A 14,902-nucleotide genomic window follows, 5' to 3' on the forward strand; every position below is an offset into this window, starting at 1 on the left:
TACAATAAATATAATTATTAATAATTATGTTTTCAATATTTTATTGTATTTAGCATTTACATAGCGCACCTTAAAGGGACAGTCAACACAAACATTGTTATTGTTTAAAGAGATAGATAATGACTTTACAATACATTCCCCAGCTTTGCACAACCAACATTGTTATATTAATATACATTAAAACCTTTAAACTATGGCTGGGTGATATGGGAAAAAATTAATATCGCGATTTTGGGCATGAAATATTGTGATTGCGATTTTAATCGCAATAACTGTTAAACATACATGTAAGACCAAAGAGCTTCGTTCATTAATGAGGAATGTCCCTCTCCAAAAAAGTGATGCAAATAAATACTACTGGTAGTTTGACTTGAAATTATCCAGCGGCCGTATAAGCCGTATGCCTGATGTTCCTCAAGCTGAGATCAATTAGATGCAGGATGCTGCCAGGGAGCTTACTTATTTCAAGCAGCGGGTTGTCTGTCGGATTTTAACTCCTAACATTCCAATCAAAAACTCTGGATCCCCTAGTGTGACTGTCTTGTAGCCTTAGACTGCCGTTTCTGGTCAGCAATATCAGGTGATCTCCTACAAGCTGCTGCCAGGGAGCTCCGTAAAGCCTTGTTTGCTTTTGTCAAACAGTGGGTTATCAGTCGGATTTCAACTCCTTGCAAACAGGTAAGAACCTTACCTCGCTTACTTACACTTACTTACTTCGCCTGGTTAAGGCTGTGTCTTGTCACCTCAGGCTGACGTTGCCAGTCAGCGGTACTGTGTCCACGACGGGTGATCTCTGTTTAGTAAAAGGGATTCTTTTGGCAACAAAGCTTAGGCTAGTAGATGGGAAACAAATGTGCTCTGCCATAGCACTCAGTTGACGCGCGTTTCGCCGCACAGTGCTTTGCAAACTAGCCAGGAACATTTGTTTCCAGTCTACTGGCCTAAGCTTTGATGTCTAAAGATATATACATTTCCCTTATATAAGAACATTGGAATGTAAAATATTTATTGAATACATTTTTTTTTTAAAGTTTTAAGGTATTTAAGTGGAAAGGGCTCCAAAGTGTGTGTGTGTGTGTATGTATGTATATATATATATATATATATATATATATATATATACACATTTGTATAAATGTGTATACATGTGTTTATGTAGCTCTAAGTAGTGCATTGCTGCTTTTTTTAACAAAGGATAGCAAGAGAATGAATTAAATGTGATAACTGAAGTAAAATAGAAAGTTTGGACTTGGGTTTCATGACCATTTCATAACATATATATTTATATATTTAGCCCTATAGCATTTAAATACATGGTCATATACCATATACCTTTGAACCCTTATAAAAATTTTTTATCATATAGAGTTTATTTGAGTAACTGTTTTTTTAAGTCAGCCTTTACGCAACACGTTAAATTTTATTGAGGTTCAGCAAACATGTTTACTTTCAACTTGTAATGTGAGAAAAAGTTAACGCAGTCACGATATTGTACCACTTGTAATCTAGCCCGTGTATTGGAGTTGTATATAAAGCCAGGGAGTCTCATACTATTATACAGAGAAAAAGCTGTAATGATTCAGCCCATAAAGGCAAAGTATTGTAGTATTAGGACCAGTTAGCATTGGATAACTTGTGACTGGCTAAGCAGAATACCAACATATTGTGTGACTAAGATCCCAATTGTAATATGAAAGCATAAGTGTTTTTTGCAGCCATTTATAAATGTTTTGCTTATCTGCAAGTGAATGTGCAGAAATAACCCCTGGTTTGTATAACTATTTGGTCTCATTGGCTGCACTCCTAAAGGAGTACCTAAACTCTTTTTGTAACGTGTGCTAAACCAATCTTTGTGGATTCACATTTGCCTTTAATGATTCCCATGATTATTTCATTGCACTGATGGATCTTTTTAGAGACTTTCCTTAGTAAGAGCTTTTTATATATAGACACATATATATATATATATATATATATATATATATATATATATATATATATATATATATATATATATATATATATATATATACAGGAATACATATGAAAAAATATTTACATTTGTTATTTGCAAAAGGTATATACAATTTCAAATTTTAGCAAATACCAAAAATTAGTATATGACAATATACATCAAGTGCATTAATGGAAATTACACTTTTAAATGCAAAAAATGTACTATAAACATACAGTAAGTGAAAGCAATATAATGCTATAACTCTTTAGTGTATAAGCATTTCCCTTTAATCAATTAAAAATAAACAGTATATTAGATATACTTAAATATAACATTCATTATTGCAGATAGCTGTAGATCTAATAAATACATATAGACTGTAACATAAGGCAGTCATCAGAGAACCTTCACCCTGTCAGAGCTTCTGCCCAAAATACTTAGAACATATTCCCTTATGTGCAGAACAATAGAATGTAAAATATTCACAGTACATACATAGTTGAGACATTTATTAAAAAACGAATATTGCATAAATATGCTTTTACATGTTTTCATGTACTTGACAGCAAAGAGCTCCAATGCATTTCTATATATGTGTACATATGTGTTTATATGTGTATACATGTCTGTAAATACATATATACACATATAAATACATATATACACATATAAATACATATATACACATATAAATACATATATACACATATAAATACATATATACACATATATACACATATAAATACATATATACACATATAAATACATATATACACATATAAATACATATGTACACATATATAGACATATAAATATACATACATATACATCTTTAGAGATGTGTATGTATCTCTATGTTAAAGCCCTTTGTCTGTCATCTCATATCTTTGAGCCTTTATAACTTTTGTGTGCAATATTTTTTTTGTTAATATTTTTTATTAGATGGCGTTATTATGAGTTTGTAATGTATTTTTGATGTGTTTTATGATACTTTTTAGTTTTGCGAAACAGTTAACCACATTTCTGAGGTTGCAGTAATTAATCTAGCGTAAATCGCAAATGCACTTATGCGTTTGCATTTACATCCAACTTGTAATATGAGCACAATTTAACTTGCACGCAAAGGAACATGAAAAACCGTTGATGCTCGCACGCAAACTATAGCGCTCCTCTAATTATCTGGCCTGTAATTTATATAAGGTAAAATTAATATATTTCAGACATGTCAGCTTAGTGACAGATAAAGACTATCTTCTTGAGAGTGGTGAACTGTGGAGAAAAAGGTTGGAAGCTGTTATCAGGGCTGTAACAACAAAATATCACTCACCCTTTCTTTATATCTTGCATTCTTTTCTTCAACTTGTTTAACTTCAGTCAACAGTTCATTAATTGTAGCTTCTTTTATCTGAATCCTAAACACAAAAAAACATATATTAACCCTTTCGTGACAGGGTTAAAGTGCCTACATCGGAACAACTGTTCCGATGTAGACAAATTGAAACTACGCGATCGTGCATACGATCGCGAGATTTCAATTATTGGATCGCATCTGGGGGGCGTCCCTACAATCCTAGGAACGCCCTCCAGACCGCGATTAAATCCCTGAAGCACAGAAGGCTTCAGGACAGCCGTTAGTTATGACGTTCCATTCCGTCATAACGGCTTTAAAGCCCAGTCTAATTATGACGGAATGGAACGGCATAACGGCTTTAAAAGGTTAAAAGATATATTTTTCAATGAATTTTTAATTAGCAGTTGCAATATGAATTGACAAATAAATCTATGCATTCTATAAGCAATTATGGAAAATCTCAACCAATGCTGACAATAAAAGGCTAGTGTAGGTAAGGGTAGAAAAACCACTATAGAGGAAAGCTTCCTTAAATTGGACACTCTCCCAAAGTGTCTAGAAAGTGAGCAAGTACAAAGAGGTGGAAATTAAGTACTAAAAGCTAAATCCTCAAAGGACATAAAATTATATTGACCAAATGTTTGGGTGGTGGAAGGGGTATTATTCAATAAAACTGTTGCTTTAAATATAAAAAACAATGCTTTATTGCAGAAGCCAAATGGCATAAGTACACAATTGTATAAAACAAGCTCCTTGCATAAAAACATATGACATCACATAAAAACATGCATAGCTAGAACGTATTTAGCGAAGATGTTGGTATATTGCAGATAAAAAACAAGTAGTACAGATTAACATAGTGTCATGGTTTGACAAAGGCCAATTGGAGGGCCGAAACACGTTACCACGTGACCACTGCTGGTCAGGAGTACTTGAGGCAACCACCGAATCTGTTTTGTAAACATTTACACACTTCGTTTTTGTCTTCAAAAAGTCACCAGGCTGCAAGTTCTTACTTCACACAGTAATCGTGCCTCTGGATGGGTAAGCAGCCTGTGGAGGATATCAAGGAACTGTGAGTACACAGCCTTTTTGAGCTACAGTGGGGAAGAAACCCCAGCATACTACTCTATACCCCATTTTCTTTGGAAGTATATACAGAACATTGCTATGACATTTATATAGAGCGTGCACGCTACTATTAGTTCATATAACCGTTTTATTGCATAACAACCCTTCCACCCCCCAAACATGTGGTCAATATATTTTTATATTTTTATGTCCTTTCACGATTTAGCTTTTAGAGCTTTCTTTTCCACCTCTTTGTACTCAGTAATATAAAAGGCAATAAAAGGCTAGTTCATTGTTGCCCACACAATGTAACAATCAACATCCCCAACCAACTATAGGGTCTTGTCATAACCAAACCAAAAATTGTAAAGACAAAGTACAGGGTGCTTGGTACAGATGGTCATTGAGCATAACTGAACATCTGGCCTGGAGGTTCTCAGTGAGCTGTTTAAGTTATACTAAAGGATGGCTATATGTTTGTATTTGCGGGAAGGATGAATTTTTTTGGCGCTAACAACATCCTGAAATGACACAAGTCACGTCATGGCAGACGCAACTTTGTGCAAGGAAACCTGGCATCAACTAAGATGCCAGAAATGACGAATTTGCGTCATCGAACGTACCTTCGTGCCAAAAAAATTCTCGTACCAAGAATGACGCAATAAATATCAGCCTTTTGCGACCTCACAATCCTATTTTGTCCCGCGAAAATTAATGAAAAAGTAGTCAATTTGAAGAAAAGACTATACCCCAGGTAAGAAAAAATAATTTCCTAAATATGTTTCCTAATTTGAAACTGATAGTCTGCAAAAGGAAATATACATAAACCTGATTAATGGCAAATATAAGTACAATACATATATTTAAAACCTTATATTAATACATACAGTGCCAAACCATAGCTGAGAGTGTCTTAAGTAATAAAAACATACTTACCAAAAGACACCGATCCACATATAGCAGATAGCCAAACCAGTACTGAAACGGTTATCAGTAGAGGTAATGGTATATATAAGAGTATATCGTCGATCTGAAAAGGGAGGTAGGAGATGAATCTCTACGACCGATAACACAGAACCTTTGAAAAGATTTCCCGTGAGGAAAACCATAAAATCAATAGGTGATAGATACTCCCTTCACATCCCTCTGACATTCACTGTACTCTGTGAGGAATCGGGCTTCAACAATGCTGAGAAGCGCATATCAACGTAGAAATCTTAGCACAAACTTACATCACCACCTCCCTTGGAGGCAAAGTTTGTAAAACTGAATTGTGGGTGTGGTGGGGGGTGTATTTATAGGCATTTTGAGGTTTGGGAAACTTTGCCCCTCCTGGTAGGAATGTATATCCCATACGTCACTAGCTCATGGACTCTTGCCAATTACATGAAAGAAAGGAACATTTGCTAAACCATTACACAGACTTCTGGTGAAAGAACCGTACGACTTACTGGTAAGCCAAGAGAGCTTCTGCAAACGTCATTTTATCCTCTTTGTTTTCCTTATTCCCTCTTTTTTTCTTTTTTCCACCCTTTCCTTTCTTTCCCATTTTGGAAGAACTGGAATGATAAGGATAAAAAAAAAATTGCTGTTAAAACCACATTAACTGCTTTATTGTGTAATTGTATGATTATTTCTAAGACATTTTTCTCCAGAAAGGTACATAACACAAGCGATATTTACACTCCACTGAGCAATACCAACGCACGCTAATGTGCGCTGGTATTATAAGTCCATTTCTGGAACAATATATGGCAGCAGTTTTTCAAGAATGTTATCAGTTTGCAAGAGCACTAGATGGCAGCACTATTTCCTGCCTGTAGTGCTCGAGATACCTACCTCCAAAATGGCAGCACCCATGGTTAGAGGGAGGAGCATGAAATCTATTTAGGGTTAGATTACAAGTGGAGTGCAAAATATAGCTTTCACGAAAGTGATATTTGTGCTCCACTGAGTATTACCAGCACACGCAAATGGGCACTGGCATTACAAGTTAGCCGCAAAGCAAACTCGACCTGGCATTCGCATTTCTGGGAAACATTGCCCTTACAAGAGTGAGCATCCATAGGCTCCAATGGGAGCCTCGTTCTGATACCGTCATGGCAGCAAATATAAATATATGTATATGCTTATATACATATATATTTATGTGTTTATATATACACATATTAACATATAAATATATATGTATATAAGCATATACATATATATTTACTGGGATACACAGTTCCCATAGACCACAATGTAAGGGCACTTCCTCCCACCTACCAACTTTACCCCCCAAATACTGCCTAGTGCAGTTATTTTATTAAAAATAAAAAACACTATAATATTTTTATTTTTAATAAAATACACTACACTGTATTTTGGGGGCATTTCGCTCACATTTATAAAATTAACCAGAGATCTGATTCATTTTGTAAGTGCTGTTTATTTATTGCATGCCTGCAAATGCGCAAATTGTGATAAATTATCGATCCACTTGTAATCTAGCCCTAAATGTACTAAATTTTCCAATTTACTTCTACGATCAAATTCACTTAGTTATTTGGGTATTCTTAGTTGATGAATATACCGGCCCCCTAAGATCCAACAATGACCTGCTCCTTGCATCTTCTATTATCACCTCTTCATATGCTAAACCGCATGACTTCTCTTGTGCGGCACCAATTCACTGGAACGGACTTCCTTGCGCTGTCAGACTTTCCCTTAATCAGCCTTCTATCTGCCTTTTTTTAAACGCTCCCTAAAGACATTTTTGTTTAGAGAAGCCTACCACATAACCTTGTAACAAATAAATTCCACCTACCTAACAATTGCCCTCATCTAACTCTGTATTAACATTATTCTCACCATTGTAGTCCTCACCTCCTGTTTCTCACCCTCCAGCCGTTCTAGATTTGTAAGTTCCTCTGGGAATAGGGCCCTAAAGTCCTCATGTAATTCATGTCAAATTTTGTCTTGTCTCTTACAAGTTGTATCAGTGTTTTACTTACATCAGTTTACCCATGGACAGCGCTGCAGAATATGTTGGTGCTTTTTAAATAAAGTATAATAATATAATTCTAATACCTTGGTAGGTGGCGTTCACATCCATAGAGCACTCTATGGCAGCAATTTTCAAACATTGCTTTTACCACATAGAAAGATATATTTAAACATTAAACACTAAGGGGTCAATTTTTCATCCTGTGGTGGACAGGGGCTTACATATTCACCCGTGTCCACCGCAGCTCGCCTCTGGCTGGCTGAATTTCGCTGCCGGAATTCAGCATTGCACAAAAACGCAATTTTGCAGTCGTGTGCAACGCCACCCCCTGCCCGCGCAAATGCAATCACATGCAGGCAGGTGCTGTCAATCTTCCCGGTCGGACGAGACCATGGAGATTAAAATTCGCAACCTTAGAGGTGGTGAAGATGTTAGGGAAGCAGCGGTGTGATGACCGCTGCTTGTTAAATACGGACTGCAGGTTCTCTTGTGAGAAAGTGCAGTCGTAGGGGTTCGAAAGGTTTGCAAAGCCTTTGATAAATCAACCCCTAAGGCCTACATTACAAGTGGAGCACTAATTTATTGTGCGTCCAAATTTGCCCGTTTGCGGGTGCGCAATAAATAACTAGCCATTACAAGTGGCTGGTTATTGCTACCATAAAATTGCGGTCGCAATTAGCGCTTATAAAATTAACCAAAGATCAGATCTCTGGTTAATTTTATAAATGTCCACCAAATGTCCCCCAAATACAATGTAATATACTTTATTAAAAAATAAAGATAGTAGCATTATTTCATTTTTAAGTAACTGCACTTAGCAGTTTTGCGGGGCTAAAGTTGGAGGCTATAGCATGTTAGAAAAACAACTGCACTGAAAAGTGCCCTTACATTGCGGTCTATGGAAACTGTGTGTTCCCAGTAAATATATATGTATATGCTTATATACATATATATTTATGTGTTAATATGTCTATATACACAGATAAACACATAAATATATATGTATATAAGCATATACATATATAGTTACAATTTGTTGCCATCACTGCCAATTTACCCCTTTCACTGCGCTTGTTCTCATGCCATGTCTCACGGCATGAGAACGAAGCTCCCATTGGAGACTATGGAAGCGGGCTCTCATGAGCGCAATGCTTCCCAGCAATGCTGCCATCTAGTTCTCTTGCAAATGAATAACATTCTTGCAAAACTGCTGCCATATAATGTTGCAGAAAGGGGCCGGCTCCTAAGCATACTTTTAACAAAAGATACAAAAAGAATGAAGAAAAATTGATAATAGAAGCAAATTAGAAAGTTTAAAATCGCATCTTGTCTGAATCATGACAGAAAAATGTTGGGTTTCATATCCCTTTAAAGTCCCTTTAAGCTAAGAATAATATGATGCATTTTTAAAATTGTATCAGTTTAAATATTAAAAAAAGGTTTAGAGACCTATTTATCAAAGGTCTGTCGGACCTGATCTGACAGTGCGGATCAAGTCCGACAGACCTCGCTAAATGCGGAGAGCAATACACTCTCCATATTCAGCATTGCACCGGCAGCTCTTGTGAGCTGCTGGTGCAACGCCACCCCCTGCAGATTCTGCGATTGGCCGCCAGCAGGGGAGTGTCAATCAACCCGATCATACTCGATCGGGTTGAATTGTGTTGATCTCTGTCCGCCTCATCAGAGCAGGTGGACAGGTTATGGAGCAGCGGTCTTTAGACTGCTGCTCCATAACTTGCGTTTCTGGCAAGTCTGAAGACTCGCCAGAAACACGGGCCCTCAAGCTCCATTCAGAGCTTGATAAATGGGCCTTTTAGTGTCCATAAAGCAAGTGGTCAAGGTGACACTGCACAGTTATAAATAGAGCCATGTTAAATCTGTAGTCTATATAGACTAACAGAAATTTGGAAGCCCAATTTTCAGTATTATATTAAAGGGACATTAAACCCAAAATTTTCCTTTCATGATTCAGATAGAGAATACCATTTTAAACAACTTTCTAATTTACTTTTATTATCTAATCTGTTTCATTCTCTTGGTATCATTTGTTGAAGGAGCAGCAATGCACTAATGGTTTCTAACTAAACACATGGGTGAGCCAATCACAATCAATATATATGCATCCACCAATCAACAGCTAGAAAGAACCTAGCTTCTCTACTGCTCCTGAGCTTGCCTAGATAAACCTTTCAGCAAAGGATAACCAGAGAAGAAAGCAAATTAAATAATAGAAGTACATTGGAAAGTTGTTTGAAATTCTCAGCTGCTGCCCAGCTGCAGGTTAAAAAAAAAAAAAAAAAAAGAAGAAGAAATGAACAGCAGCCAATCAGCATCAGCAGTGCTGAGGTCATGAACTTTTACTGTGATCTCATGAGATTTGACTTGACTCTCATGAGATTTCATTGTAAACTTCCTTTACCTGATTGGTGAAATAATATGAGAGTGCATGAGGCTCATCCCCTAAGCTAGGACAGACATACTGATTTGCTGCTTAGAAGTCCTTTACAATTGGATGTGGCTACTGAGGAACTTTTGAGGTAAAATATCTTTCTTTTTTACATAGAGATGTTCAGGTGATATTTTCTAGTCAGCTTTTTACAGCTATGCTGCATCACTTTCAAGTGTTTAAACATTTGGGTATTATGGCCCTTTAAAGACAGTATAGTACAATCTCAGTGTCTCTTTTAATAGGTTTCCTAGCAATGTATCACATACAGGCAAAGTGCTAAATTTGTCATCCCACAATGTTAATTTCGGCACCAAATTTTGATTTAGTTTAAGCCATCATTTTCTGAATAAATTCTATTATTTTTTATGTTGTGATATTTTCTAGTCAGCTTTCTATATATCTGCTACATCACTTTGAGCATATGTGTAAAGTGCCATAAATTGTTTTTTTTTCCTTGTGACAATAAAAAAACATCACTATGGCTCTTGTATGAAGAGTAAAAACTGCTCCTCGAGAGATTGATATTGGTACATCAATCATTAAGTAGCTGTTAAATATTATTAAAAGGGAAATGACACTTTGCAAAACAATTAAATAATCACCAATTAGTTTATTAACAGTTCTACTCATTTCCCAGATAAATTGGCAGAAAGCAGACAGCGTCTCAGCTAAATGTCGGATGATGGTATCGGTATCTCCAATTTAGAGTATGTGTTGTCATGCTGTGAAAAATACTGGAAGTCTATAGTCTCAATAGCGCTATTTATATCACTATAAAGTGAAAAAAATAAAGACGTTCCCAGACGGTAACGTAAAAAATAATGGAAAACTAAAAGTCTCTATTCTACATTTATGTTGTAAACATAATATTAATAATTTGTTGCTTGCACTTTATTTTCTTTAAAAGCTGCATCCTATCTTGAAGTTCAAACACTGTACTCATTTTCACACTGTACAAATAACGTCTCGTATTCAAATAGCAAAATAACTTTATTGACAAAATATTTACAAGCACTGTTAAACTTACTCACATTATGTTAACATAAGTGGAACAGTACTGTGTGATTGGTTGGTATCTGTCTAGAATGTTCTGACATCATCCAAAGCCAAGTTGGTATTTGGGGGGCATGAATGTCTTTACTGTAAGGGTGACTAGGAAAGCAATGGCAGATTGCAAACAATTAGCTGTCTTTAAGGTATCACCTGTGGAATCTCTATATGCAGGGGGAGTAAGAGGAAACAAAGTGCTGGGCCTGGCTGCCACACTGCCTGACACCCAGCATAGGTAGCCTGGGATAGCCGGCCATCGCATGTATTAACAACAGATGGATGGAGCTTCAATATACTGGACAGTCCTATTTTTTTTTTTTTTTAGAAACTTGCAGAAAAGGAAAGCTGCACTGCTAGTAAATAGACCACTGTGGGACAAAATACATGTTGTAAATAATCTGATCCCCTCACTTTTCTTATATTAACTTCTGCTTAGACCATATAAACTTCTAGGGACTGTATAAACCCCTCAGAAATTACACTTATTAACCCTCTTTCAGCCAAAGAAGTTTTATGAAATTCAAATGTTCATTAGTATATATGCCTAATGTATTACCTGGATTTCTGCATTGATTACTCATAAAATATGGTTTGCCCTTTATCTAAATCACAATTATAGGCAAACACAATATGACTAAACTAATAACACTTTTCAAATCTTTATTGAAGACATTGAGTAATTATTTACAGTGCAGGCTGGAAAAACTAACGGCTAGATTTGGAGTTTGGCGGTAAAAGGGCTGTTAACGCTCCGCGGGTTTTTTTTCTGGCCGCACCATAAATTTAACTCTGGTATCGAGAGTTAAAACAAATGCTGCGTTAGGCTCTAAAAAAGGAGCGTAGAGCATATTTACCGCAAATGCAACTCTCGATACCAGAGTTGCTTACGGACGCGGCCGGCCTCAAAAACGTGCTCGTGCACGATTCTCCCATAGGAAACAATGGGGCTGTTTGAGCTGAAAAAAAACCTAACACCTGCAAAAAAGCAGCGTTCAGCTCCTAACGCAGCCCCATTGTTTCCTATGGGGAAACACTTCCTACGTCTGCACCTAACACCCTAACATGTACCCCGAGTCTAAACACCCCTACCCTTACACTTATTAACCCCTAATCTGCCGCCCCCGCTATCGCTGACCCCTGCATTACACTTTTAACCCCTAATCTGCCGCTCCGTAAACCGCCGCAACCTACGTTATCCCTATGTACCCCTAATCTGCTGCCCTAACATCGCCGACCCCTATGTTATATTTATTAACCCCTAATCTGCCCCCCACAACGTCGCCGACACCTACCTACACTTATTAACCCCTAATCTGCCGAGCGGACCTGAGCGCTACTATAATAAATGTATTAACCCCTAATCCGCCTCACTAACCCTATCATAAATAGTATTAACCCCTAATCTGCCCTCCCTAACATCGCCGACACCTACCTTCAATTATTAACCCCTAATCTGACGACCGGAGCTCACCGCTATTCTAATAAATGTATTAACCCCTAAAGCTAAGTCTAACCCTAACACTAACACCCCCCTAAGTTAAATATAATTTTTATCTAACCAAATAAATTAACTCTTATTAAATAAATGATTCCTATTTAAAGCTAAATACTTACCTGTAAAATACATCCTAATATAGCTACAATATAAATTATAATTATATTATAGCTATTTTAGGATTAATATTTATTTTACAGGCAACTTTGTAATTATTTTAACCAGGTACAATAGCTATTAAATAGTTAAGAACTATTTAATAGTTACCTAGTTAAAATAATAACAAATTTACCTGTAAAATAAATCCTAACCTAAGATATAATTAAACCTAACACTACCCTATCAATAAAATAATTAAATAAACTACCTACAATTACCTACAATTAACCTAACACTACACTATCAATAAATTAATTAAACACAATTGCTACAAATAAATACAATTAAATAAACTATCTAAAGTACAAAAAATAAAAAAGAACTAAGTTACAGAAAATAAAAAAATATTTACAAACATAAGAAAAATATTACAACAATTTTAAACTAATTACACCTACTCTAAGCCCCCTAATAAAATAACAAAGACCCCCAAAATAAAAAATTCCCTACCCTATTCTAAAATACAAAAATTACAAGCTCTTTTACCTTACCAGCCCTGAACAGGGCCCTTTGCGGGGCATGCCCCAAGAAGTTCAGCTCTTTTGCCTGTAAAAAAAAACATACAATACCCCCCCCCCCAACATTACAACCCACCACCCACATACCCCTAATCTAACCCAAACCCCCCTTAAATAAACCTAACACTAATCCCCTGAAGATCTTCCTACCTTGTCTTCACCATCCAGGTATCACCGATCCGTCCTGGCTCCAAGATCTTCATCCAACCCAAGGGGGGGTTGGCGATCCATAATCCGGTGCTCCAAAGTCTTCCTCCTATCCGGCAAGAAGAGGACATCCGGACCGGCAAACATCTTCTCCAAGCGGCATCTTCTATGTTCTTCCATCCGATGACGACCGGCTCCATCTTGAAGACCTCCAGCGCGGATCCATCCTCTTCTTCCGACGACTAGACGACGAATGACGGTTCCTTTAAGGGACGTCATCCAAGATGGCGTCCCTCGAATTCCGATTGGCTGATAGGATTCTATCAGCCAATCGGAATTAAGGTAGGAATATTCTGATTGGCTGATGGAATCAGCCAATCAGAATCAAGTTCAATCCGATTGGCTGATCCAATCAGCCAATCAGATTGAGCTCGCATTCTATTGGCTGATCGGAACAGCCAATAGAATGCGAGCTCAATCTGATTGGCTGATTGGATCAGCCAATCGGATTGAACTTGATTCTGATTGGCTGATTCCATCAGCCAATCAGAAAATTCCTACCTTAATTCCGATTGGCTGATAGAATCCTATCAGCCAATCGGAATTCGAGGGACGCCATCTTGGATGACGTCCCTTAAAGGAACCGTCATTCGTCGTCTAGTCGTCGGAAGAAGAGGATGGATCCGCGCTGGAGGTCTTCAAGATGGAGCCGGTCGTCATCGGATGGAAGAACATAGAAGATGCCGCTTGGAGAAGATGTTTGCCGGTCCGGATGTCCTCTTCTTGCCGGATAGGAGGAAGACTTTGGAGCACCGGATTATGGATCGCCAACCCCCCCTTGGGTTGGATGAAGATCTTGGAGCCAGGACGGATCGGTGATACCTGGATGGTGAAGACAAGGTAGGAAGATCTTCAGGGGATTAGTGTTAGGTTTATTTAAGGGGGTTTGGGTTAGATTAGGGGTATGTGGGTGGTGGGTTGTAATGTTGGGGGGGGGTATTGTATGTTTTTTTTTACAGGCAAAAGAGCTGAAATTCTTGGGGCATGCCCCGCAAAGGGCCCTGTTCAGGGCTGGTAAGGTAAAAGAGCTTGTAATTTTTGTATTTTAGAATAGGGTAGGGAATTTTTTATTTTGGGGGTCTTTGTTATTTTATTAGGGGGCTTAGAGTAGGTGTAATTAGTTTAAAATTGTTGTAATATTTTTCTTATGTTTGTAAATATTTTTTTATTTTCTGTAACTTAGTTCTTTTTTATTTTTTGTACTTTAGATAGTTTATTTAATTGTATTTATTTGTAGCAATTGTGTTTATTTAATTTATTGATAGTGTAGTGTTAGGTTAATTGTAGGTAATTGTAGGTAGTTTATTTAATTATTTTATTGATAGGGTAGTGTTAGGTTTAATTATATCTTAGGTTAGGATTTATTTTACAGGTAAATTTGTAATTATTTTAACTAGGTAACTATTAAATAGTTCTTAACTATTTAATAGCTATTGTACCTGGTTAAAATAATTACAAAGTTGCCTGTAAAATAAATATTAATCCTAAAATAGCTATAATATAAATGTAATTTATATTGTAGCTATATTAGGATTTATTTTACAGGTAAGTATTTAGCTTTAAATAGGAATCATTTATTTAATAAGAGTTAATTTATTTCGTTAGATAAAAATTATATTTAACTTAGGGGGGTGTTAGGGTTAGACTTAGCTT

General features: G+C 36.7%; 1 protein-coding gene across 1 annotated transcript in view; it reads right to left on the minus strand.

The window, feature by feature from the left end:
• Positions 1–14,902, minus strand: part of CCDC83 (coiled-coil domain containing 83) — a 234,343-nt gene that overhangs the window by 196,819 nt on the left and 22,622 nt on the right. Inside the window, exons 2-3 of the mRNA XM_053705596.1 lie at positions 5,831–5,938; positions 3,285–3,369 (exon numbers count right to left, since the gene is read on the minus strand). Of these exons, the coding sequence (XP_053561571.1) occupies positions 3,285–3,369; positions 5,831–5,928 (183 nt within the window). The 5' untranslated portion in view covers positions 5,929–5,938. The remainder of the gene's footprint in view (positions 1–3,284; positions 3,370–5,830; positions 5,939–14,902) is intronic.

The sequence above is a fragment of the Bombina bombina genome, chromosome 3 (assembly GCF_027579735.1).
Source record: "Bombina bombina isolate aBomBom1 chromosome 3, aBomBom1.pri, whole genome shotgun sequence".
Lineage (NCBI taxonomy): Eukaryota > Metazoa > Chordata > Amphibia > Anura > Bombinatoridae > Bombina > Bombina bombina.